We start from the raw sequence: 24625 nt of genomic DNA on the forward strand, positions 1-24625 counted from the left end.
CGACAGTGATCACACAAACGTTCGCTCCTGTGTTGAGGAGGATCCTCGTTCGCTGGTCGTTCACAGCGCCTTGCACCAGAGCTCTCATTCTGATCCGTCGGTCGAATTTCTTGGCCGACCACCACCCCTGTCTCTCGCCAGGGTTCAACTTCATAATCTTGGAGTGACCCTTGGGCTCGTCTCGCGCTGCACTCGAAACCAAGCCGAGCGAACCCTCGCTGGTGCCCTCATCAGCATCAGCACACTCCATTATTTCTCCAACACCTCCACCGAGGATTCTACTCCTCTCCTTTTCATTTTCCGTCGCGTTCACACTTGTTACGTATTTATCAGGCCATTCACTCTGCCCCATGAAAGCAAAGATACACTCTGCTTCCATTGAAGGCTCGGTTAACTGTGGCAGCCCGATAGGGACCAACCCAGTTGTAGTTGGCGGGCTGCCTAGTTTAAATGACGTTCTTGAACGACGGCCTTGAGCTCTGGCGGGAGTTCCTCCTTCGTGCCTTTGGTGCGCACAAATTTGGCAAGGTCTTGGAAGTTGCGGAAAAGTTCGCATTGTCCAGCATCGTGGAGTTGTTTGCAGAACTTGCATCGCTTGTTACAGTAGTGGGCGGAGTGACTCATGCCACCGCACACCGCGCATGGTCCGTACTGTGGGCGTCGGTTGTCGCGGTTGAAGTCACGTCGACCGCGTTGGTCCTGATTGAACCCACGGTCACCACCTCGGCGATCTTGATTGAAGCCATTATCGCGATCAGGCATGTTTCCACGTGGTTGACGGTTGTCTGAACGTGCGTAGGTGCCTTCAGCAGCTGCACGGCGCTCATTCTCGTTAGCCGCGGCGAGGTATCGGTCGTTTTCGTCCAATGAGAAATCACCGTCCGTATTATCAGGCTGAAAGTCGTTGTACTCATCTTGGACATCGTCGTAAGCGTTCGGATCTTCGTTTGAATACTCGGTGCCTCCCTGAGCAGCTTCACGACCTTCTAATTCAGCTAGTAGGTCGTCCACCGTGGCTTCAATGAGTGTCACTCTTGGTTTGTTGCGGTTGTCATCGCGGCGACGGTCATCACGCCGGTTGTTGCAGGCTACCCATCGTCGCGTCGCGTATCACGACTCTTGGAGTATCGGTACTCACTGTCACGCTTGGCCATTCTCTCCTTGCCCTTGAGAACATCTTCGATGATCTCTTCGAGCTCGTGAATGTCGGCGACTCGAGCGTGGTAGAGACTCTCCGCTAGCTTGTCATCGTCGCATGTTGCCAGGAATTGCTGTACGTGTTCTTTCGCGTCGCGACCACTCTTCTCAAAGTGTAGACGGGCGGTCCGAGCGTAGCCATTCAGCCTGTTTATGTAGTCGCACAGATGTTCATTACGTTCCCGCTTGGCGGAGTAGTAACGCGACAGTGCCGTCTGCGTGAACTGCGAGCAGTAGTAGCGGATGAACGCATCGCTCAACAGCTTCCACTTGCGCTTCGTCTTCTTCGGAAGTTGACGGAACCAATGAATGGCTCCGTCCCGGAGACTTAGCTCAAATGGAATGCACCATTTATCGGCATCTGTATGGGTTCCAGTCATTTCATAGACGAACCCACGGAGCCACTGCATACAGTTCTCGCTCTTGTTGCGAGAGCCTGAGAACGGCGTGATGCGATCCAGCGGTCGGTGCGAAGCCATTTCAATCCTCGGTGTCGGGTCTACGTCGTTCAGCGTCGCTAGCTCATTCATCTGACGCATCAACTCGAGTTGAGGATCTTCCTCGTCGAATGTACGCACCAAAATGTCATCGTCACTGGACGAACCATCGCTGTCGACTTGACGACGTCCGGCACCACCTTGGGGGGCTCGCGCACCGCCTCGGCGACCGAACGAACTCTCGTTACTTGCGTAAATGCGTTGCATACGGCTCTCCGAACGTGGCGTAACCATGTGCGAGTCTTGAAAGTACGGTGAAGCTTCGGTAGTGCCAAAGGCACCACGCTCAGCTCCACGCTTGGTCGGAGGAGTACGAACGAGTCGTTGGGGTGTCGGCGGCAGTGGAATCTTAGACGGATCTTCATCTTGAATCATCGGTCGACTCACAGGCTGCTTTCCGGCATTGATGCCAACAGCGCCAAACGCCTTCCGAAGCTTCTTCTTCCATTTCTGGAGAGCAGCTCCTGCTTCATGTGGACTCCAATCCTGGAGCGACATCGTCGATGGGTACGTCTCGTTCTCGAGCCCCAGCGACAACAGTAGCGAAACTGAATCCTCGGCAACTTGTTCCTGCGCAAGCGCAGGCCAGTCGGCCTTTCTCTTGGGGATGGGCTTGAACAGCTGCATCCATTCATCATTCTGCATCAGCGCTTGTACGCGGTCGAAAACGCGCTTGGCGGCTGGTGTATCACCGTTGATAGGTGGGCGAGGTGCCTTCAGCAGTGCTGAATGCTTTGCACTCGCCACCGAAGGCTTAGAACCCTCGGTCCCATCGTCATAATCATCATAGGCCGGTTCCGGTCCCGCAACATCATCGAGCTCGTCGGCGAGGTTCCTCGAAAGGGACCTGGTCGTCCCGCTCAGCCCCGATGATAGCGTGGCCGTTTCCGGCGTCGCTGCGCCTGGCTCTGGAGCCGGCGTCTTGTCTTCGTAATCTTCATAATCGTGGGCGTCAGGACCGCTGTCCGCTTTGTCGTCGAAGCTCACTGAAAGCTCGGTGGCGGCTGCAAAGCGCGCAGCCGGGCTTGAACTCTCGTTGCGAGCCCCGCCAGACTTGGCAGGCGTAACTGGTACCGTTGGCTGTCCTTTCGCCATGTTTCTTGTTTTCGTTTTCTTCTTCTTCTGTTCTTGGTAGCTCGTAAACTGGAAGGCAATACAAACAGCTCACAAATGGTCACAATCTGTTCCCGGGTCGCGGCACCAGTTGTGGTGTTGGAAATCCCACGTGAACTCTAGCTACAAATGTAGTTAGGACGTTCCCACAACAATACGTCTACTAGGATAGTAAACGATCGTTCGAGCGGACCTGAAGACCCCAGTTCTGCCCTTGCACCGGGACAAACTGGACCTTGTAAACTACTTATATAGGCCAACCAGTAAAAATAAGAACACGCTACTAGCACGAGCAAAGCTAGCAGGTGCTATGAATCCTCGTGGTCTCAACGGCGGAAGGGTACCGGGCACGGGTAAGCCTTTTACAAGGTCACCGAGCGTTCAACACTCGGTTGGAAGAATAAAAGGGATGCAATACAAGCAATCCCAGTTGTACAAATAGGCAACAATAAGCCGTCACGTAAAAACCTCCCGATAGTAATCGGCCAATACACAACGTCTCTTGGCCTTGCCGGATGAACCCTCGCTACAGAGCTTCGAGTTCACCGACAGGCATAACACACTCAAACAAGCTTGACCAGACGCTTACCTTGAAGCCGGACGTCGCTCTGTGTGCTTGAGTGGAAATTCTGTTCTGTATTTAAGCTTACCCTTTCGGGTCTATTCCTAATAAGAAGTCCTAATCAAGTATACAAATATCAAGTGAACAATGATCCGTTATGGATCTTATTGCATGCCAAGCGTCGTCTGCACCGTCGCATGAGCATCTTTAACGGTCCGCGCCCTGTCCCAGACGGTTAACGTGTCTTCCAAAGGTCGCTGAGTATTCCGCGAACTCATCCCAACCGCCGCTGAGGGTTCGTACCGTAGATGGTCCGCTGAATGCGAATCCGGCCAGTCCATTATCAATAATAAGGACAGCCTGGATTCAGTGACATAGGGCCGTATCCGATACTTGTTGAAAACTCGGAGGTGACGCCGTCGAGTCCCTTGCACCTTGGCGTCTCCGTACATCACCTGACCGAGGGTTCGTCGCTTGAACAACTTGGGCGGTGTCACGTCTTTGTCGACGGGTGATAATCCGCAACCACGGAGAAATCACTACACCACACATCGTGCGTAGCGCAGCTTCTCCCTCCATCGCCATCGTCACATCCGACAACATCTACACCGGGTATCAACGGCGCTGGCGCTCGCTCCTGTGTAGCATTGCAGGTCATCAGAACACGACATCGAAGAATGCCATAAAGATTCTTACCATGCTCTTCCTACCAGTGTTGGCTGCAAGTGTGTGATTGGACGTTAATCGGGTGGGGGGGCCCAACTCATCGAGGAAGTCTCTTCAAATGTTGCCCATCATTTAGTATAGGAAAACCGGGTGGGGGGCCAACTCTTCGGTGAAATTTGAGGGGGCCAACTCATCGAGGAATTCGGTAGGTGATTTACTCGACTCGCTCTGTTTCTCGTGGGTGATTCGGCTCTTGTGGCATGATAGCTGCGACGTCTGCAATAATGCACTGTTCAACGGGAATTTCTGAAATACGCACGTCAAAGCGAAATGTTATGCGCAAGTATATTCGTAACCTCGTGGAAAGCGTAATTATGGCCACAGGGTGTGTGAACCATGCCCTTGGACCGAGAGCGAGAAAAGCAAGTTGTCCGCTATGTGCGGTGTTGCGAGAGCTGTTTGCCACTTCTGAACAAGTAAACTCCTAATGGCGACGAGATAGTGGCATGTATGTTTCGTCCGTGGGTAACTCCTTCGAGTGCAAGAAGGCGCTCGCTCGGCAGCACCAAGTTAAGAATGAACTTATCCATCTTGCAGAGGTCACTTCCTGGTCCTTGGTCAGTAAGACCTATCAACCGGAGCTGAACGAATCGGTGGGCGTGAGCATCGACTTAGCCGCTATTCCGGAGCCTCCCCCATTGCCGGAAGCAATCGAAGCATTCTGGGGAGAGTTCTCGTGGACAGAGAATCCGTGGACTCCGGACGAGATGGTACCATGTCTGAAGAGCAAGAAGTACGACAGAATTCAGCTCATGTCTATTGAACAACTGGAAATCGTGCGAACTGCAGCGGCAGCCTACACATTTACGGTGCCAGTACGAGAGGGCAGGGCTCCCGATTATGGCATTGTTATTTAATGGGAACCCTTTTTAACCATAAATAATGGCATTGGGCTGCTAGTGTCATCACATACATTATGTCATGTACTGCGCACAAACAATAAATAAGAGCATAATGTAAAGCAAACCAACAACATGTTAATAATTACCGAGTGGCCTCGTCGACAGTCTGAGCTGACCAATACTCACCATTTTGGCGTAAGAACAGCACCATTTCTAATGTAATAGGCTGCAAGCTTTGGCGCTCTTGCCCGTACGTCGTCCTGGTGACGCTAAAGAACCTATCAACAAGGTTAGAAGTAGGTGGAATGCAGCTAAGCAGGTTGTACCGCGGCTGAACTGCTGCTAAACGGCGAGCCTTCGTCTTCACTTTCCTTCGCTTTGCTGCAGTGCGTGCAGGTTCTTCTACTTCTTCCAGGCAGCGGAAGGGCTGCAGCACTGCCTTATCGGCCCTCGTTAGACTTTGGCTCCCTCCCAAGACACGCACACAGTAACCTGGGCTGGCGTGAAGGTGGCGTGGCGGGGGAGCGTGGCAAGGACCATAGTAGCTTAGCGAGATGCTTTGTTCGAGTTGCTCAAATTAAAAAGTGAGGACGTGAGCAAGCTGTGTCGTATAGCTGGCTTAGAGAAGTGCTGGTAGCAGAGAGTTTAAGTACAGTAGTGAAAAGTCATGGTTGGTTGTGAGAGGTACATAATGATAAAGAGGTTTTGTTCATAAATTATGTCGGATGATTCCTTAAGCAAATAAATTATTAATAACATCCAGGTAATCGAAGAAATAAATAATTTTATGATTTCATAAGAAATAATTGAAAAGACCATGCCATAATCGGGAGCCGGGTGGATGATAGCCATCCTTCTGACTTTAACCCGGGTACAGGTCGGCGAACAGTACAAGGAGAAGGTAACAGTAACGGAGGAGCGTCGTGCTAGAGCAGCAGCCAAATGGCATTGAGTAGCGGGTACGACAACAGGATGACATGACACAAGATGAGGAGATTGTCCGGGGTCAGAAGAATGGATTGGTGCTCCGTATCAGCTCCCTAGTGCATGGATAATATGCATGGGAAATCAGTACACCCGTCAAGAATCACAAAATTGTCGGCCAGATCAAGAAGCGAATCACACAGCAAATTCGGGCGGAAAGGCAGCTTCCTGTGAGCGCAGTTCAAAATAAATGGAGAAATTGGAGTAGGGATGATTCATGGGCTTTAGGGCAACAACTGGGCGCATCAAAACATGTTAACGGACTATCAAGTGTGGGTAAACTACCGGATGGCCTGAATTTGTACTATGCAGGAACAACAGACATCCTCGGGTTCCCCCAAGATGCGAGATGTTGAAGTGCAAAGGAGACAATCACACTCGCGTGGGAATGCAGCCAAGCTCAGGGATTCTGGACAAAGGTGGTGTCTCAATGGTTCGGAGTGGAAGTCACGTTGGAAATGGTACAAAAACATACAAGCATTACCTCGCCGCACGACCAACAGCCCCCTGTGGGACAGCGACAACAGGCAAGGATCAGTTGGATGTTTTGCCAATGGAAGCTGGAGTAAGGCCGCATATGGTGGACAATTTGTAGAGTAGGCAATGCCCTCTTGTGGCAGTATCGGAACCCAGTTGTGCACGAATGCATTCACTGCAAGCCCAGCGTCAAGTCGAGTACATGCAGATGAGATGTATCAAACAGCTCCAGGCGGTGGCAAAAAGTAATATGCACCGACCTGACAGTCGACTCCAAGGCCTGCATCTACAACTGTGCTTGGATATCTTAGTGAGGATGCAGAGTGAAAAACTGGGAAGCCGAGGGGCACGAACAGAATTTCACTTGACTCCATGGTGGGCTAAACCACTTTGTCACGCGTCACTGGGGTCCATCTCTCTTGGGACCCAAGAGAGATGAGTAAAATCGGGTGGTCGGGCGTGCATGCTTGTCCTCCTTGAAGCAACGCGTGAGACTGCATTGATGCAAAAAAAAACTAGCACTTGGTCTCAAGACGCAAAACTCCTTTATCAGTGCCAAAAATGTGCAAGATGAGAAGCGATAGTTGCAGTTTTCTACAAGGGAAAGAAAATCTCGGATGCGAGGAGCTTCCAAGTCTATGAGTTATGGCTTGCTAACCCCCGAGAAAGCAGTGGACGTGATCAGCCGTAGCTTCCGTGGGAACCAGCACTGGGTACCGTCCAAGGCGCTGTCTACATGTCTTTCGGTACCTTACCAACGACTTCTCGTTGTGACGACGCCAAAAGATGATCTTTCTAACTTGATCTGGACGAGTGTGTTGGTGCTGGTTTACTGTGCAACGCACCTCGTGGACTCTCACGAGAGTTGGTACGAAGTCTCAGATGCGTGTACAGCGTGGCTGCGGCAACAGCAGCTTTTCGTAGACCAGCGTGAAGATCTCGTGCGCAGTGCCTGCAATCTGTTGAATGTCGGGGACCCTGACCAGCTTCTCTTGACGCTTTTCGCTTCAGTGCTGGAGCCATTTGACCCTGCAATAGCAGAGGAAAATGCCATGCTGCTACGTGAAGGCTGGCAACGATGTTTCTTGAATGAGCCTCCGTATTCTGCTTACTATTGGAACGCCGAGACCAACCACAGCACGTGGCGCCATCCTCTAGAAACTGCGCAAATGGAGCGAGATCTCCAAGAGAGGAAGGAGAAACGGCACGCTTTACTTGCTAAGGTTCTTCCCTTGCGTCTTCCCATTAACCGCGATGCGAAGCCACCCACAGCAGTGCAAATGTGCTGTGAATGTGCTGTACGTAACACGAAACAAGCTGCCGCTGTGCTTTGCCTAGAGTGCGGCTCGAAATACTTCTGCGACGAATGCTGCGATGTTGTGCACTGCGATCGAATCAAACGTAGTCATTTGGCCAGTAGTACTATGCGCTTCCGACCGTGTTTTGGTCGTGCCGGTTTCCCCAAGATCGAGCCAAGACCGCGTACACCGTTCATGATTTACCAGGAGGAGCAAAAGAGACTTCAGGAAGAACAAAGCGAAGTTCCTATCGAGTCAAATCCTCTGGTTATTTAGACTTAGCCGCCCACAAAGAGGACAAAATCTCAGCTAGCTTTTTCATGACTGTGTACTGCATTGTCGTGATGCTTTTCCTCGGCTTCGAGTCCATTACGCAGAGCATCGCGATGACCGTGTCCGTGTTCGCTGCTGTGATAGGAAAGCCAAAGTAGAATAAAATACGATTCGCAGCGCCTTCAGTGTCTCCTAATACGCAAGCGAACGTTCGGAATCGCACGTCAAGCATCGTGTTCCTTGCCAGAAATGGCAGTCCAGACACCATCGCGTGTGCGCAAAAACTCTTCGTGCGGTCGATCATTTGGCACATGGATTCGTTGATACTTGCCAGGGTGTAGTGTTTATCGGCTTGCACAGCCGTGACAGTTGCAATGTGCGCGTCGAACTCTTTGGCAGCGAGATGGCAAATCAACTGAACCTCCTTTTGCGCCCCAATGCCGCGTCCAAGTAAATTGCACTTGGCTATGCATTCATCTCGAGCAGCTTCGTTAGGAAATGTCGGGGCGTAGGGCACGGCGGTCTCTTCATCGTAAAAGATCGGATAGTGCCTTGCACCGTCCGACTCGGAGATCAAACACTCTTCCAAAGGAAGCTCAGTCAATGACACTTCGAAGCATTGTTGAACGAGGAACTGCACCCACTCGGGGTTTCCTTGCTTCACTCCACTGTCGCCAGTACGACGTTTCTCTCGACGCCTCTGCTGGTTGCCACTCTTGCTTGTGCTTGAAGCTGTCTCGAGTGTGAGGTTGCTAGAGACCAGAGCGGTGGCTGCAGCCCAATCCTCTTCACGGATTTCAGCCAGAATCTGAGCGTTTGTGCCAAGGGGCCGTCCAAGAAAACTCAGTAGTTGCAGAACTGTCGGTCGTAAATCCTTCTTGGTGCGTAACACATCGGCCAGGTGCAGGCCAAGTTGACTATTCGCGCTGACCGTGACGTATGAAACTGCTAGGCATGGCAGCAGCAGCTCTGGATCGGGCACTTTGTTGAGCATTTTGGTGCACGAGACGCAGCAGCGCACGAAGCGAACTAGAAGCGGTTCACGTTCCCTCTCCACGACACTCGAGCAAGGCTCGCACACCCATCGACCGCATAAGTGACACAGATAATTCTTCCAGACGGGGTTGAATCGGCGTCCGCAGTGCTTGCATCGCGTCTTCCGGGAGCTGGCGACCTTTGGATCCAGAACCAGCGGCTGGAGCCCGAGACTTCGACGGCGTACGATCAATTGTTGACGCGACAAGCGCTTGAACACGGGGTGGTCTCGAGTGTTGTTCATTGTCTTCGGACCGTGCTATTCTCTTTTTAACACTTGAAACTCCTGGCACGAAAAACTAACCTACCAATAGCCAAACTGACGAGTCACGATCGTCCCCTGAAGTGTTGCCGAGCGCTCGAGCTAACATGTAAAAACCCAAAGAAGAAAGAATCGTAACTTAATAAAAAGTCTTACGAAATCTTCATGGTCCTGTTGGCTTTTCGTTTGTTGTGGATCAGGCAGATCTAACGCTGCTATTGTAGAGGCCCTTTGACCCCCCAGCGCCTACGATAGACTTGAAAAATGAAAACCCAGTCTCAAATGCAAACCCATCCTCCGGCAAAGTGCGGCTGTAAACTTCTTCTTCATACCCGACCCGATCAAAGCGTCGTTGTGCGTCCTGCTGATCCTCATACGGACCACTAAGGGAACAGGCACACATTTGGTCCAGATCTGCTCCCCAGCGGGTCCATACAAAGAACGACGACTGTGCTTTGTCCACCTTCGACTTGCCATGGCCAGGTTCGACGCACTTGATCAACTGCAGAACTCGCAAGTCTCTATCTGCGCTTTTCGCTTCATCTTTAACCTGCTGGCCAGGCGAAAAGAGGTTCCCAACGATCAGCTCTTCGACGCGATACTGGTGGGGCAGTTTCTTCTGCATCGAGGGGTCGATTGTGGTCGCGTAGTTTACGTTCGACAGTGTCGCGGCTTCTCTTCCATCCTGCTGGCTCCCGAATGGAGTCGTTCGTTGATCCTGAGATTCCAAAAGCTGCTGGTTGGCTACTTGGCGATGCAGTCGAGCAAGTTTTCCCCGGATCGTGGTCTGTATTTGCGCTGCTGCTTCTGTCCGGGTACGTAAATGAGCGCCATAACATTTGCGAAACGTACGCTGGATCGTCCGTGCAGCTTGGCGTCGATGAGCCTCAACGCGCCTGGCATCAATCGCATCTAAATGTTGAAACTCTTTTCGCTTTGTAGCGTATAACTTCTCGGTCTGCAGCCCAGAGTTGAGCTCTCCCCAAGGAAGCACCAGAAGCCATTCCACCCAACGACAAGCGAGAGCGAACTCTGCATCATCATGCTTCGAGATACCTTTTAGCTTGTTCACTTCACCGTCCAGCATAGTACGAGCCTGCGACGTTGCATTCGTCTTGTGCACAAGTGCCTCTAATTGCTGGATCTTGGTGGCTTTATCACAACATGACGATGCTAAACTCAATGCGTTCGTGTGAGGAACAGCAACGGCAGACGTTGCAGCTGTGAAAGTGCCTGTCGGGTCATCGTGATGCGCGTTTCGAGCAGCGGCCAGCAGTCGATTTACACCTGGCAGGGGCATCAGCTCGAGTGATCGGTGAAAATATTTTTGGGCCAGTACACTTTGACGCTGTCGGAGACACTTTTTGCCCAAATCACGAGCGAGTGCTGCATCTAGAGCCAATTCCTCGTCACTTTTCCTCGTTGTGTCTCCAAAGATCGCTGCAAGAAGCGGAGTGACTGCTGCATCCTGAACGACCGAGGCAGATTGCGGTCCGTAGCTGGTCTGGAACTGTAGGATCATTTGCATTTGCAGCTGGAGCTGCTGAATCTGAATTTCATAGCCGTCGTGGCTACTTACCTTACCGCGAAGGGTAGTAAGTTCGTCTTTCAACGCCAGGATGCGATTTGTTACTGCTTCGTTCTCCTTTCCGAGTTCAAAACTCCTCTGTCTTGCCTTGTGAGCTTCGTGGCGGAGATACAAAACCTCCAAATCACGTCGAAGATCCGGCGACTCAATTCGATCCAGCAACAGACTCCCACTGTTCGTCTCCTCTTCGACCACTGCGCTGGATGTAATCAGCTTTTCAATTATCCGGACAGCTTCACCTTCTCTTGCAGATTCATTAGCTGCCTCACAAGCAAGACAAAGGGGGGAGCGTCCACTTGCGTCCTTCACGTTGACATCAGCATTTGCTGCCACGAGATACAACGCACTCTCCGTGTGAGCGTTCGCACACGCCAAATGAAGTGGCGTCCTTCCTTCCACGTCAGCGGCACTAACGCCAAGAAAAACATACTTGTCTGTTGCTCCATCCGTCGCATTCTCCACTCGTGCGTTGGCACTTAGTAGCAATTCCACGCACACTGACGATCCAGCACGAGCGGCTTCATGCATCGCAGTTCCCCCGCCAATATCTCGTCGCGTTGGGAGTCCGCCGTACTCTTCGTCCACATTGTACAGCACTGCAGGCACTAGGGGTGCAGAGGATTCAGCGCGAAGTAGTAAGCGAGCACATTCCACGTGACTGTTAGCACATGCAACATGTAAAGGAGTCTGCATTGCCAGATCCACAACATCGGGGGTCGCTCCCAGCTGCAGCAGCAGCTCCACCACGTTGTCGTTCCCACCTGCACATGCGTGGTGCAGTGCTGACAACCCATTCGAGACGCACGCCGCGTTCACGAGTTGGCGTTTCGCCTCCTTCCCCTCCACACTGGCAAGTACTCGCTGACAGGCAGCATGGTCTCCATCACGGCAGGCCACGTGCAAATTGAAAACTAGATCAGAGGCATCGTCACAGCTTTCTCCGTCCTTCCGTGATGGCATTGGCAAGCTTCTGAACGACACAACCTTCCCACTGGATGCAAACAGTTCATCAGCCGCTTCCCCAGCTAGACACAGAATTCTTGCGGTAGTGACGTTCACAGCTGGTTGGATTCGTAAGAAAATAGTGTGAGGAATCATCACAGCCGGTAGCTTGGCGTTGGCGGCGTCAATCTGGTCTACACTCATGACGAAGGCTGTGTCCGGATCTACTTCGTCGTCATTGCACACGATGGCGGCCACGGCTCCGGCACGTTGTACACGCTCGAGCTTATCCGGAAAGGAACAGGACCCCCGTCGCAACAGAGCGACAGCTCCACTCAGTTCTCGTGCATTAATGAGTGGCTTGTCGGCAAGCAGCGGGTCACACGCCACCAATTTCCCAGTGTACGATGCACCAGCAATTGCCCAACAGAAATCGGCTAGCGGAGCAAAGCAAATCTCGTAGGTGGAAGCACTGGTGGCCCACTGGACGAATGCAAGCAGCGGTGGCTGCTGTTCTCGGGTTATTACAGTGTCACTCTCGCTTTTCACTGCGTCCAGCTCTCCAGTTCCGGCAGGATACAGCGAACTCGGAACTTCTTCGGCCATGTCATCCGATGCTGGCGTATTATGTGGCTCCAACATCTTGATGATGGACGTCGTCGTGCGTTTGATCGCCTTCCATCCTTTCCCAGCTTCAGCTGCGTTATGCAGCTCCCTCTGTACTCTCAAACACGTCTCCGCAACTGCATTTCCCTCTTCCCGCTGCAAAATCTCGAAACTGAGCTCTCCGGTCTTGACGGACGGGGGAAATTTCTGGAAGAGCTCTCTCACATCACGCAGACACATCATCACACAAGGGATCGTGATGGATTCAGCTTCATTCTTCTTGTTCTCCTCGAGTTCCTGAGATGATTCGCCCATCGTGAATGCCGCGAGAGGCTCCTCTCTCGTGTTGTTGGCCAGTAGCATTGCCACTGCCCCCGCCCTTTGCAGCAATCTCGCCTTGTGCGCGAAGCTGCAGCCTCCACGCACCACCAAAGCGACTGCTCCTTGTAGTTCTGCTGCGTTCTTAAGCTCCGGTTGGTCAGCGCGCGGTGGCTCGGCACAAGCCAAGCGGACGTCGAGCACTTGTGGCTCTCGTGAGCCAAACGTGGCCAATGGGCAAGCTCGACGCCCGTTGCTGCCGTCCCACGAGATGAACGCGAACTCTTGAGCTGTAGCCATTGCAGGCAGAGACACGACGTCCGAGACGTCACTTTGGGATGACTCGATTTGGTTGTCATCAAATGACAGCGACCTTTCGTGACGATCTTTAGATCGCCTGTCTAATCCGATCCGAATTAGTGCTAGCTGAGGGCTAGTCCTCCAGCCAGACGAAGATGGCGTACCTCGACACCAATGCGATGCCCCGGCGTAGTGACGGCACGGTACTGCATCTGGGCGTCAAGGCTGGACAAGTGGCCAATCGCGTAGTGTCGGTGGGGAGTCTCGAGCGAGCTAAGCTGCTGGCTCAGCTGCTGGACGATGCACAGTTCGAGACTATCGAGTCGGCACGCGGATTCAAGACGTTCACGGGGAAGATGAAAGGCGTACAGGTGTCGATTGTAGCGACGGGAATGGTAAGAACAAAGGTGACGATCAGAGGTTTCGTGGTTACTCGTGGTGACGCTTGGCTCATATCGTCAGGGCGTGCCCAACATGGACTTCGTCGTAAGAGAAACGAGGGCGATCGTGGAGGGCCCGATGAACATCATTCGGTGAGGCTGGCGCAGCTGGGGGTGGTTTGTTGGAGTAGACTCATACGCTGCTGGTGTGCTGGTGTAAATAGGTTCGGGACCTGTGGGGTTGTGCGGGAGGAGGTTCCTCCAGGTAGCGTTGTTGTGAGCGGCAAGGGTTCTGTCATGGTCACGCGCAACCCAGACGCCTTTTTTCCTGATGCTACCGGAGAAGAATACTATCGAGTATCTAGAGTGATGCCTTCGTCGCCAGTACTCTCCAAAGCGGTAGGCCCGAGGTTGCTGCCTCAAATTAAGCTGCTCTTTGTAATCCTGGACTCGTTGCGTGGCAGCTTCGAGCAGCGATGAACGATAAGCTCAGTGCCCTTCGCGCTGAGCCTACAATCGCCTCTTGCTGTGATCGTGACATGATCAATGTACTCGATGGACTTAATGCGACTGCTTGCTCCTTCTACAGCTCCCAAGGTTCTCTTTTATCCTCCCACCTCCAGCTCAGCATAATTATTTGTCTCGTGTCGTTCCTGCAGGCCGCCTCGATTCTGCATTTGATGACCGCAACAAGGAGCTCGTGGAGAGCCTCGTAAAGTCTCACCAGGACCTCTACACGGTCGAGATGGAGACCTTCCACTTGTAAGCAGCATCTTTACAAGACGCAACCGTCTTCAGTCACTAACCAACGGTTATTGTCTGCAGACTGGACCTGGCACAGCGCAGTCGCGGCTCTATCCGGGCCACTGCGGTAGTTCTCGTCGTTGCCAACCGACTTAGTGGTCAAGTAGTCGCGTCCGACCTGCTCAAGAGGCTGGAATTGTTCTGGGGGGCAGGTCATCCTCCAGATACTTCATTGGAAGGTTAAGAAAACTGTAGCCATTTGGAAGATCGTAATTGAAGTTTTCAGCCAATCAGCGAATGGATAAATGTTGTTTCAATCACAGTCAGAAAAAAAAACTCGTGAAGAAAAAACTGTAGCCAAAATGAGCGACGACGGCAAGCACAAGCGCTGGTTCCCACTCGAGTCCAATCCGGAGGTTATGAACTCATACGTGGAGAAGATGGGCTTCCCTACGTCTCAATTCAGCTTCTGCGACGTGCTAAGCACCGAAGAGTGGGCGCTGGCTATGGTGCCGACCCCCGTGGTGGGGGTCATCATGCTTTTTCCGATCAAGCCACACGTACGAAACAGCTGCTGTGGTGATACAATATCTACAATAGGTGGGAGTGTTTCACCAGCTAATGCGATTTTGAATTGTCGCGATCGACTTCAGACCGAGGAGGCTGACAAGCAGGAGGCAGTCAGGATCGAGAAGGACGGACAAACAGTGTCTCCCAACGTCTACTACATGCGGCAGACCGTTGGTACGGCCATTTCCTTTAGGGCTGAAGTTGGTTTCAACCAACTTAGTATTGAGCTCTGTCATATAATTTCAGGCAACGCTTGTGGCACGGTGGGAATTCTGCATGCCATCGGCAACATGCGTCACCTGGTGCAACTAAGTGAGTTGTGTACTGTCGATTAGCTGGCTGGAGCAAAAGTGGTACTGAGTTATGGTGTTGCTTTTGCGGCTAACGGCAGCTCCTGGGAGTTACTTGGACAAGTTTTTCAACAAGACGAAGACAAAGTCACCCGATGAGATCGCCCAGTTCCTTGAGGAAGACGACGAGGTCAGTTGTTAGTCACTCGATGCTGTTTTCATTGGTTTACAATTGTGACGGTACCGATTTGGTTGTGATGCTGATAGCTGGAGGAAACTCACGGCAGCGCGGCGGAGGCTGGGCAGTCGGAGGTACGGCAACTTCATATTTCCGGAGCCACTATCATTTGTTGATTGGTGTGACTCTCTCTGTGTGTGTAGCAACTGGAGAGCGTGGACGACCCCATCAACACACACTTTGTCTGCTTCAGGTGTGCGCACGATGACAGGCCCATAGTGAGCGACGACGTATGAAACTAAATGTGCTTGCACTGCTTGTGTTGCAGCTGCGTGGATGGCAATCTGTATGAGCTCGACGGGCGGAAGAAGCGTCCAATCAACCACGGACCGTCAAGCCCGGACACTGTGCTACAGGTACAAAACTCTGTTTTCCTGCCCCATTGCCGCTGCAGAGTCGAAGTTAAGTAAGTACATGTACCTTTCTTTCTCCTTTTAGGACGCCTGCCAAGTCATCAAGAAGTTTATGGCCCGGGATGAAGGCGAGGTGCGTTTCACCATCCTGGCACTGGCGAAGACGGCCTCTGAATGAATAAGCTCGACTGCGGACCGAGTGTAGTAAGTTGCACGAGCCAGTGTAAGCGGCTGGATGTGCAGGAAAATGAAGAATAGGCGCCACTTGGGCCACCAAAGTTACTCCGTGTTAGTCATGTGCAACATCAGCATCTTAAGTTTTGCTCTCTAACTGGCGACTCCTCGTTTGCACTGTTTTGCCTAGCGATACAATACTCGTTCAGTATATCAAGTATCTCTGGTTCCGTACTCGCATGCTGGTTTTGTTATTGTTCTCGATCGCTGTCTTCATTGCGAATGTGGCATCAGCTTCCTCAATCGACTTGTACGTCTCTCCAACGGGAAGTGATAGTGGCGGCGCGGATGGGAGCTTTACCAAGCCTTTCAAGACGCTTACACGAGTGCAGCAAGAAGTTCGAAGCCAGAACAAACTCGAAGCGAACAAGCAAACCCCCATTAACGTTTACCTACGAGCTGGACGATACGAGCTGTCAGAAACGTTTGATTTCTCCGACGATGACTCAGGCGCTTCCGGTGACGTGCCGGTAACATACCAAGCTTACTGTGATACAGCAGGGGAGAAGGCTGCGATCTCGGCTCGGACATTCCCGTACCGCTCTGGATCGGGAATCCCCCCGCGTCTGCTTTGGAATGGTGTGGGCAATGTCGACGAGTGGGAGGGCCCAGTAGACCCCTTCGCTCAGATGGGAGTCAACCGCAGCGCCAATTCGCTGCTGGTGATCCCAGCACTCCCTCAAGATGCCGGAACGGACATCGGCAGTGTGTGTGTGGACAAGAACAGTGTTGGCCACACCTGCTACGCCGAAGACAGTCCTATGGCAGAGTGTGTTTCTGGGTGCATGGCAGCATGCCAAAGCCATATCGCTCGTAAGCGGTACAGTGAGGCCTTTTACAACAAGTTCGCGCACTTGTTCGGCAAAGACTTACGGAAGGAAGAGGATTGCGTTGAGATCTGCTCGTTATCGTGTCGTGGCTGTGAGAAAGTATTGATTTCAGGATCCAAGCTGACACCTGCGGCGACGCTAACATGGACTTTGGATCATTCAGTCACGGCGGGCTCTGCTAGCGGTGGATCCCAAGTACTTAAAGTGTTTAGAACAGATTTATCCTCCATCCTGTCAGGCCTGGCAGCAGGGATCGTGCCTGCCAAGCCCGAGGATTTTGCCACCTTCACTACCTTGTATGTCGATGATATCCGACTGCCACGTGCAGGATTCCCGAATTGCTTGGTGGACTCGTCGTTACCTGCACAGAAATTAGATTGCTCGTTTGCGCCTGTAGATGTGATGGCCTCGCAAGTTAAATACGACGCAAACACATTTTCGAGTCGTGTATCGACGTGGACACATTTGAAGGATGTTGTGGCAGACCTTCGGCCCCAGAGGGCACAACCTACAAGTCTGCACTACTCGCTCTCAGCACTTGACACTGTGACTGCTACCATGCAACTTGGTGCTGGTGGGTCAGAACTATCGTATGACATTTTCACCAAAGGTCCTGGTGCTTCGTGGTCCTCGTCCGCTAGTCTTGACCCAGCGATTCGAGTGGAAAATGTGTTTCAGGAGTTGGATTCTCCAGGCGAATGGTTCTTTAACGCCTCCACGCGTCAGTTGTATCTAATCCCACTAAAGTCGACGATTTCCGCCTCCTCGTTGGCTAAGAGTGTTCTGGAGATCCCATTGCTTCATCAATTGCTGCGTGTGAGTGGCTCCCGTGAGAATCAATATATCACATCGAGTCACGCTCACACGACGCTAAAGGAAACCTCTTCAGCCACCAAAGTGTCAAACCTCCGCTTCCGCTACCTCACATTCTCCGGAACGCAGCTTCACCACCTCAATATTTGTAAGTGATGAAAGCGCATTTTTTATAATAGCCCAACCAACCATAATATGTTTTGTCCCTGTGTGAAGACGAGCGAATTCCTGGTTCGGCATGGCCCATGACACGTGTGGCATCGATCTATCTAGAGTCAGCGACAAACGTGTCGATCGAGTACTGCAACTTCGAGAAGATAGGCGGCAATGCAATCATGGTGTCCGGCGAGAACAGCAACATCCAGATCGCAAACAACAACATCTCGTTCGTGGGTAGCAATGGCATTTCCGTGCTCAGTAGACGTGGCTTCCAGCTCAACGCGTTTCATGAGCCCGTACTCAGTCACCTCCTTGTTCCACGCGCGGTTAACATTTCCTCCAACCAAGTCCACCATTTCGGTCAGCAAGTGGCACATTCAGCGGCGATTATGGTAATCGGAGCTAAGCAAACTACTATTCACGGTAATCTCGTCTTCGACGCCCCGACCAGCGCTGACTCCAGTGATGTTGCTGGAACTGCGGCACTTTTCAGTGCAGCGGCGTATCATGTGGCCAATGCCATAGGCGCACACAACCTAGACGGCCTCCCGTTGATTCGCCCCATCAGTAATCTCGGAGAGAAGGCCATCTCTGTCACACCAGCACCGATGCTTTCGTCGCAGTACCAGGTGACTGTGCCCCTGCTTGGCTTTGACGTTAACATCGTAGCGAAGCTCGTAGGAGCTCCAGAGTGTTTCTCTGGTAGTGGCCGTGTTGGATCCTTATACGGAGAACGTACACCATTTACATACACCACTTGCTCCGGTTGCTGCTCGGTGCACAACAATTACGCTAAATTTCGAGTGACTGGGTCCGGTGTAGCGTGGACTGCCGCCACCTCTCGCGACGTTGTTGTGAGGCCTGGAGAGGCGATCGATCTGACTGCTACTTCGTCAGCATATTTCAACTCCATCGTAGACGTCTACTTAGGCTTTCACGTCGTCACGCCCAACCAGATCCTCCATCTACCGACTCATGCCAAGTGGCAAATACTCACTCGAAGCTGCAAATACGCTGAGCAAACGTACAAAGAAACCTGCGGTGGGCCGTGTGTCCAGTTAGACGGATGCGGCAACTCAAATAGCGCGCTACAACAGGCTGTTGGAACTTCTCTGGCTTGCATCTCTGGCTATGAATCCGATCCGCAATCGCTGATTTGTACAGGTCCATTTGAGACTCAGCAAGACTGTGATGGCTCAGGATTGATCAAGTCGCGCCTGTACTACAACTGCTCCATCGACTGCTTTGCAACGACATGTACCTGATCAGCACAACCTAGACAAGACAAAGAAGCAATCACGATAAAATAACACCGCTCTCTAAGTCCAATTTTTCAACATGTTCACTTGTTTCCAGGTACGCTGGTGCCATGAGGCACAAGACATACTCGCGCCTTCCGACTGCTTGCGCTCGGCCCGCGTTCTAAAAGGCCGTCGCAGCTCCCTCGACCCATTCCGTCTTCTTTCCCCGTTTCTTTTTGTTTTATATTTGCTGCTTGCTATCCACGCACTCCCTCTTTCGTAGACCAGCAGGTATATTCTGTCCGACGTATCACACATTTGAAAGCGACGACGGCCGCCCCACGAAACTGAATCCGTCGAAGTCGTTCGGGCGGTCTGTCTTCGGCATCATCACACTCGGTTCACGGTCACGAGCCGTAATTTCGTTCATGTTGCGAGGTGCATAGTGTGTGTCCATCTTGCCCACACCCGGGTTGAATGGTGGCTGCATCTTGCGCTCCAGCAGCTCTGGCCAGTCAATGCTATCAAAGAAAGGGTGCGTCAACACCTCGTCGGCTCCGCGCGGGCCACTGCCAAGGCGCATCATCGGGTCACGTGTTAGCAGCTAAAATGACCACAACAATTATAGAAGAGTAACGTTAGTGATAAGCCACATCAACGACACATACAATGCACCTCACCCCGTTAATGAGCGAAATCGCCGCGTCCGAGAAGCTGGGCGAGAAAGTGACCCAGTCCTGCTTCAAAATGGTCTGGAACATAATGTCACGGTTGCGATGGTAGTAAGGCGGTTTTCCTCCAATCATTTCGTATAGCAAGATGCCGAAAGACCACCAGTCGGCAGCCTTGCCGTAAGCCTTGCCCCTCAGCAGCTCGGGCGCAATGTATGCAGCTGTACCACAAAAGGTTGTGGCACCCTTGAGGCCCGAGACGCCAACCTTTGACAAGCCAAAGTCAGTGATACTCACGTGGCCGTCGTGGTCCATCAACACATTCTCAAGCTTAGCGTCACGGTAAATGATGTTGGCGCTGTGAAGATGCGCGATGGCCGCGGCAACCTCGGCGGCGTAGAAGCGAGCCCATTCCTCCGGGAATTTACGACGACGACGCAGGTGCGTAGCCAGAGATCCACCACTGAGGTAATCCATCACGAGATACAGCTTGGATTCACTCTGGAAAGCGTAGTGCAGCTTGACAACGAAAGGGTGGGAAATCTCCGTCAAGATTTTACGTTCGGCCATGGTCGTGTTGACCAGGCCAGACGAAACAACTTGCTGCTTCTTCAACACCTTCATTGCATAGCACTCGCCCTGGCGTGGCGGTGTCACCTTGCGGCACAAGAAAACCTTGCCGAACCCACCTTGGCCCACAACCTTCATCAACTCAAAGTCCTTGTCCGAGATTTGGCGCCGCTGCTTGTCACTTGAACCACTGCTACCAGATCCGGAGTTTCGCTTCGGCTTTGGCACTGGCTTGGGCAGATAGTACGTAGCCTTGATTTTGCCATCATCTTCATTGTCATTGCCGTTGCCATTGGGTTTGTTTCCGTTCTTACCTTCGTCAGCACCACCAGACACATCACTCGACTCGTCGCCATCCGTCTCACCGATAACAATTATGTTAGACTGTCGCCGCGGCCGGCCGATAGTCTTGGAAGCGGTCTTTCTCCTTCTCAACTCCGACCGGACATGCTTAACCACGGCAGTCATGCCAGGCTGGTTCGGGTTCGCACCGATGAACGCAAACGCAGGGTCCTCAGCCTTCTCCAGTGTCTTTGGCGTGTCGTCTGCTTCCTGCGATGGCATGAAGCCCAAAGATAGGCAGACACAGTTCACGCGCGCCTGTGAGTCCACGATCTGGGCACCAAGTGGCTCGTATGACGCTTCCCAGTTGATTGACCGGCGTCCAAGAAGCTCCAAAATGCCAGGAGATTCGTTGTGATCGATTTCGTGTTTGGACTCAATCAGCGCAATACGGTAAATCTTGTCACGGGCACTCTCCTCATACGTTTCCAAAATGGACTTCACAAGCGCACCACCGCGCGCATAAGCGATGATGGACACTTGGCCCTTGCACTTCGTGATGAATTGATCCCACACGAAAAGCACGTGCTCCTTGGGTGTAGAGGAGTTGGGAACTGGCACTTCTCGCTCGAAGCCCCCTGCCTCATACACGACAGCCTTGTTGGAGAAAGGATTGCATACCACAAGTCCATAGCCTTCTTCTTGGGCACGGCTGAAATACGGCGTCATCGACCACTTGTGGTCAATCGTCAGCTTTGCATTCTCCGGGTCCTGCTTCCAGAGACCGAGAGGTCCGGAATCAGACAAAAACAGAATAACTTTCTTTGCGGTCGTGTATGCCATAGAGCTGTAGAATCGGCAGCGCACAGGAGAATCGGCCGATGGCACAAATTGAGGCGTGAAATCCAGCTCTTTCTCCATAAAATTGTAGATGTCCTTCTTGTCCGTGCGCTCACTCATACGGATCGAAGGATTAACGTTGTGCTTCAGCTTTGGCAGCTCAACCTGCTCGTCGAAGGCAGAAATCCCACGAGTGTCCAGCTCTAACGAATCTGCAGAGCTCTTTCGTTCGCGATCTTCAGTTTCGTCTCCAGTTGGTTTGTCTTCTTCCTCATCCAAGTCATCAGAGTTCTTCTGCTTCTCCTCGCCCTTCTTGTACGCATCGGAAGGTGGCTTCGTCGGGAGTTCGGTGTCATCCCCACTCTCGTCATCGCTACTTGACTCCATAGCTAGCATTGCCGTCGTTTTTCGACGTCCCATACCAGCCATGAGGAGACCAGCCGACGACCGAGAAGAAGTTCGGACTGGAACTGGTGCAGGCTTCGGTTCCGCCTTCGACTCCTCCTCTTCAGAGTCACTGAACGAGGTGAAGCTGTGTCTCTTAGGTTCAGGCTCTACAATGCCAAAGTTTGGCTTGAGTGCTTCCTTCTTGGCCTTCGGGGGTGTCGGAGGAGCCCTCACTGGCGATGGAGTTTCCCGAGATGTGTGTGGAGACGGAGATTCTGCGTCACTGCTCGACTCGTCGCTTGGAGGTCGAGCTGGCGAACGAGGAGTCGGCCTACCTACCTTGACATCTTCCTCGTCTGACTCCGCATACTTTGGTGGGGTACGTTCCTCATTGGCTTCCACTTCACTGAGGGCATCAGTTATGTCCTGATCAAATCTAGCAGAAGTATTGTTGTTATCTGGCTGCTCTAGTGGCTGTTGCGAAGAGCCTCTCGTCATTCGGTTCGGATATGTGCCTTCCTTGTCACCGACGTCAACGCCGTCCGGGGTCTGCATCACAGCTAACAACAATGTTCTAGCACCCTCAGATAGCGCTTCAAGTTCATCAAATGGCGTCGTTTCATCGTCGATGTCATCACGTCCGTCAATATCATCTTCAGTCTCGTCGTTGATCGTTTGTGCACGGGAAGCACGCTCTCCAACGGTGGTGCCACGCAAGTTAAAGCCACACGCTCCACAGAAGCGAGAGCCCGTTAGAACCGCATTGCAGTTGGGGCAACGCTTCTTCTCGACTTCAGGCTCTTCTTCCACGGCATTCAGTTTGTGCAAGGCGTTCATCCACTTGGTGCGCTCCCGATCGTTATCGGCATACACATAGTATGGAACCTGCTCGTTGGTCATGAACATAAAGCCGAACGGCTCTCCGTCCCACTTCTGGACATCCTCAACCAGCACTTCTGCCAGAGGCTTTCCCTTTGCGTTGTTCGCCATGTCATAGTCCGAGTAATACGAAATAGTATTGCCTCGCAGAATAAAGTAGCGCTTCTTCCAGCTCTTGCGTTTATGGCCCTGCTTCGTAAGATATCCTGCACACGACACGGGTTCCGGGACGCTGGCTGTTGACTTCTTCACTGTCGCCAACCACTTCTGCTGCTCGCCAGTCGTGTCTGCAATCACGTAAAACACATTTCCCGTCACAGTCATGAACATCAGACCATTCGCTTCGCCATCCCACGGCGCAACAGATCGTATCTCCACTTCTGCCATCGCCGATTGATTGTCACGATATGCTTGCTGATCCGCGTAATGGCGTAGCGACGTACCGTTCAGCACGTAGTACGCCATGCGTTGGCTCGGAACCAGGTGGCCGCGCTTCGTGAGGTAACCTTCGCAACTCACCTCTTCAGTCTCGACCATGAAATCCTTCAGCGCTCGCAGCCACCTCGAACGTTCAGCTTCCGACGACGCGTACACATAGTACGGGATTTGCTTTGTAGTGTAGAACATGAATCCATGCGCTTCACCCGACCATGGGGCGACCTTCTCGACTGTCACGGCACCGTACTTCTTGCTCTTCTCCTCACTTGAATAGTATTCCAAAACATTGCCACGTAATGTGAAGTAGCGAGTCTTCCAGTTCGTAAACACATGTCCTCTCTTGGTCAGATACCCCTCGCACTTAATCTCGGTGGGGGTTCCTTCAGGGACCGTCATACGCGACTCCTTCTCGCCACGGTTCAACATGAACGTCTCACGACTGAAGATGCTACGTCGTGAGACGGAGCGACGGCTAGTTGCGTTGTTTACTGGCGCCGTTTGACTAAAGTCAGAGCCTCCATACCCTGTCGAGGTAGCAGGATTAAAGCTGGTGCCGCTGGTAGCACCATAGGGCGACGCCGTGTTGGCAAACGGCTGGTTGCCACCGTAGGGTGCTGCGCTGGGACCGAGCGAGTGGCCCAAGTGGCCGCTTCCCTCGAGATTCTGCTCGTGTAGCACGTCCAGATTGGGGTTCGACAAAGGGCGAGGCATTCCATACGTGCTGTTGCCGCTTTGAGGTGCCGCGGGGATCTGCGGTGGATACTGTGGAGGCGGCGGGGGCGGCGCTCGGTTGAGCATGCTGCCACGCGACGACGTGCGAGGAAGCCGCGCCTGGTCGCCCTGCGTCGTACGCATCGGAGGAGGGTTCATCTCCGCTGACGCCGACGACGACGAACGGCGGATGGATTCTCGCAGCGCATACGAAGTGGGTGACGTCACAAGGATGTCCTCCTCGCCATACTGCTGCTGGTAGTTCTGCTGAGACTGGTCGGCGCTCATTGCAGCATCGACCTGTAGCCCAAGACAAAATTCCTGTTGCACAGGGGCATACAAACAACAAGACGTTAGTGATAGAGTGAGTGAGAGAATAACTGCGTCCACGAGTGCGGAATCCAGAATGATGGTCCCCCGCGCGCGTTGATGAGACCATCATCACTCTCACTCCACCATCACAAGGGGCAAGCAAAGGAGGGAAAGCAACGAATCGATCCACCTCCGTTGTTTAGCCTCCGCTGTGGCTTGCCTCCCGCACAGGGACACGGAGAGAGGGGGGGGGGACGTCGCTCTCTCCACGCAGGTCATGCTAGGACGAAAAGCAGGCTACCTGCTGCTACTGCTGGTGGTCACTCTTTGCCGCGCGGTCGTCCAAATACGAGCTTTCGTCTGTCCGTTAAACCGCTTGTATCCGCTTGGGGGAATAAATGAGTGCCGCCTTGCTCGCTCCTTTCTCTGCTTGCGTGGCCTCACTCGGCGGCGTTCTCGTGTTTTGTTGTTTGTCCGTGAAAAATCCTCCCCAATCCGGTTACGCGAAGGTCGCACGAAGAGGCGAGACGTTGCCAGCGACGTACGGTACCAGTTGAACCGGCTGCTCAAAGTTACACGCATGAATACTGGTCTATAATTGCTGCGTGGGACGCGCGTACTTCCAAATCGAGCGCGCTTTGGCCTTTTCCCCGGCACCATCAT

At 52.6% G+C, this 24625-nt stretch overlaps 8 protein-coding genes across 8 annotated transcripts; 5 read left to right on the forward strand and 3 right to left on the reverse strand.

Annotated features, from left to right (window-relative positions):
• Nucleotides 1-4370: 4370 nt before the first annotated feature.
• PITG_20555 (uncharacterized protein) lies at nt 4371-5889 on the forward strand (the record flags this gene model as incomplete). The annotated part of the gene is made up of 4 exons (XM_002895458.1): nt 4371-4420; nt 4538-4828; nt 5163-5226; nt 5815-5889. 4 exons carry the CDS (start codon nt 4371-4373, stop codon nt 5887-5889), a joined length of 480 nt encoding a protein of 159 aa, XP_002895504.1.
• A 1147-nt stretch (nt 5890-7036) lies between these two features.
• PITG_20556 (uncharacterized protein) lies at nt 7037-8127 on the forward strand (the record flags this gene model as incomplete). Its single annotated transcript, XM_002895459.1, has 2 exons — nt 7037-7939; nt 7993-8127. The coding sequence occupies 2 exons, from the start codon at nt 7037-7039 to the stop codon at nt 8125-8127; spliced, it is 1038 nt and encodes a 345-aa protein (XP_002895505.1).
• Nucleotides 8128-8193: 66 nt separating this feature from the next.
• Nucleotides 8194-9248, reverse strand: PITG_20557 (uncharacterized protein; the record flags this gene model as incomplete). The annotated part of the gene is made up of 3 exons (XM_002895460.1): nt 8194-8253; nt 8337-8672; nt 8730-9248. 3 exons carry the CDS (start codon nt 9246-9248, stop codon nt 8194-8196), a joined length of 915 nt encoding a protein of 304 aa, XP_002895506.1.
• A 563-nt stretch (nt 9249-9811) lies between these two features.
• Nucleotides 9812-12765, reverse strand: PITG_20558 (uncharacterized protein; the record flags this gene model as incomplete). The annotated part of the gene is made up of 3 exons (XM_002895461.1): nt 9812-10053; nt 10119-11048; nt 11202-12765. The coding sequence occupies 3 exons, from the start codon at nt 12763-12765 to the stop codon at nt 9812-9814; spliced, it is 2736 nt and encodes a 911-aa protein (XP_002895507.1).
• A 410-nt stretch (nt 12766-13175) lies between these two features.
• Nucleotides 13176-14166, forward strand: PITG_20559 (uncharacterized protein; the record flags this gene model as incomplete). Its single annotated transcript, XM_002895462.1, has 5 exons — nt 13176-13415; nt 13483-13553; nt 13625-13799; nt 13865-13997; nt 14060-14166. The coding sequence occupies 5 exons, from the start codon at nt 13176-13178 to the stop codon at nt 14164-14166; spliced, it is 726 nt and encodes a 241-aa protein (XP_002895508.1).
• Nucleotides 14167-14506: 340 nt separating this feature from the next.
• PITG_20560 (ubiquitin carboxyl-terminal hydrolase, putative) lies at nt 14507-15773 on the forward strand (the record flags this gene model as incomplete). The annotated part of the gene is made up of 8 exons (XM_002895463.1): nt 14507-14704; nt 14798-14888; nt 14961-15026; nt 15106-15194; nt 15272-15316; nt 15386-15435; nt 15511-15598; nt 15681-15773. The coding sequence occupies 8 exons, from the start codon at nt 14507-14509 to the stop codon at nt 15771-15773; spliced, it is 720 nt and encodes a 239-aa protein (XP_002895509.1).
• Nucleotides 15774-16008: 235 nt separating this feature from the next.
• Nucleotides 16009-18896, forward strand: PITG_20561 (uncharacterized protein; the record flags this gene model as incomplete). Its single annotated transcript, XM_002895464.1, has 2 exons — nt 16009-17620; nt 17689-18896. The coding sequence occupies 2 exons, from the start codon at nt 16009-16011 to the stop codon at nt 18894-18896; spliced, it is 2820 nt and encodes a 939-aa protein (XP_002895510.1).
• A 53-nt stretch (nt 18897-18949) lies between these two features.
• On the reverse strand, nt 18950-23938 carry PITG_20562 (RAC family serine/threonine-protein kinase; the record flags this gene model as incomplete). Its single annotated transcript, XM_002895465.1, has 2 exons — nt 18950-19476; nt 19553-23938. The coding sequence occupies 2 exons, from the start codon at nt 23936-23938 to the stop codon at nt 19183-19185; spliced, it is 4680 nt and encodes a 1559-aa protein (XP_002895511.1).
• Between the last annotated feature and the right edge of the window lie 687 nt (nt 23939-24625).

Source organism: Phytophthora infestans, genomic scaffold, assembly GCF_000142945.1.
Source record: "Phytophthora infestans T30-4 supercont1.172 genomic scaffold, whole genome shotgun sequence".
Classification (NCBI taxonomy): domain Eukaryota; phylum Oomycota; class Peronosporomycetes; order Peronosporales; family Peronosporaceae; genus Phytophthora; species Phytophthora infestans.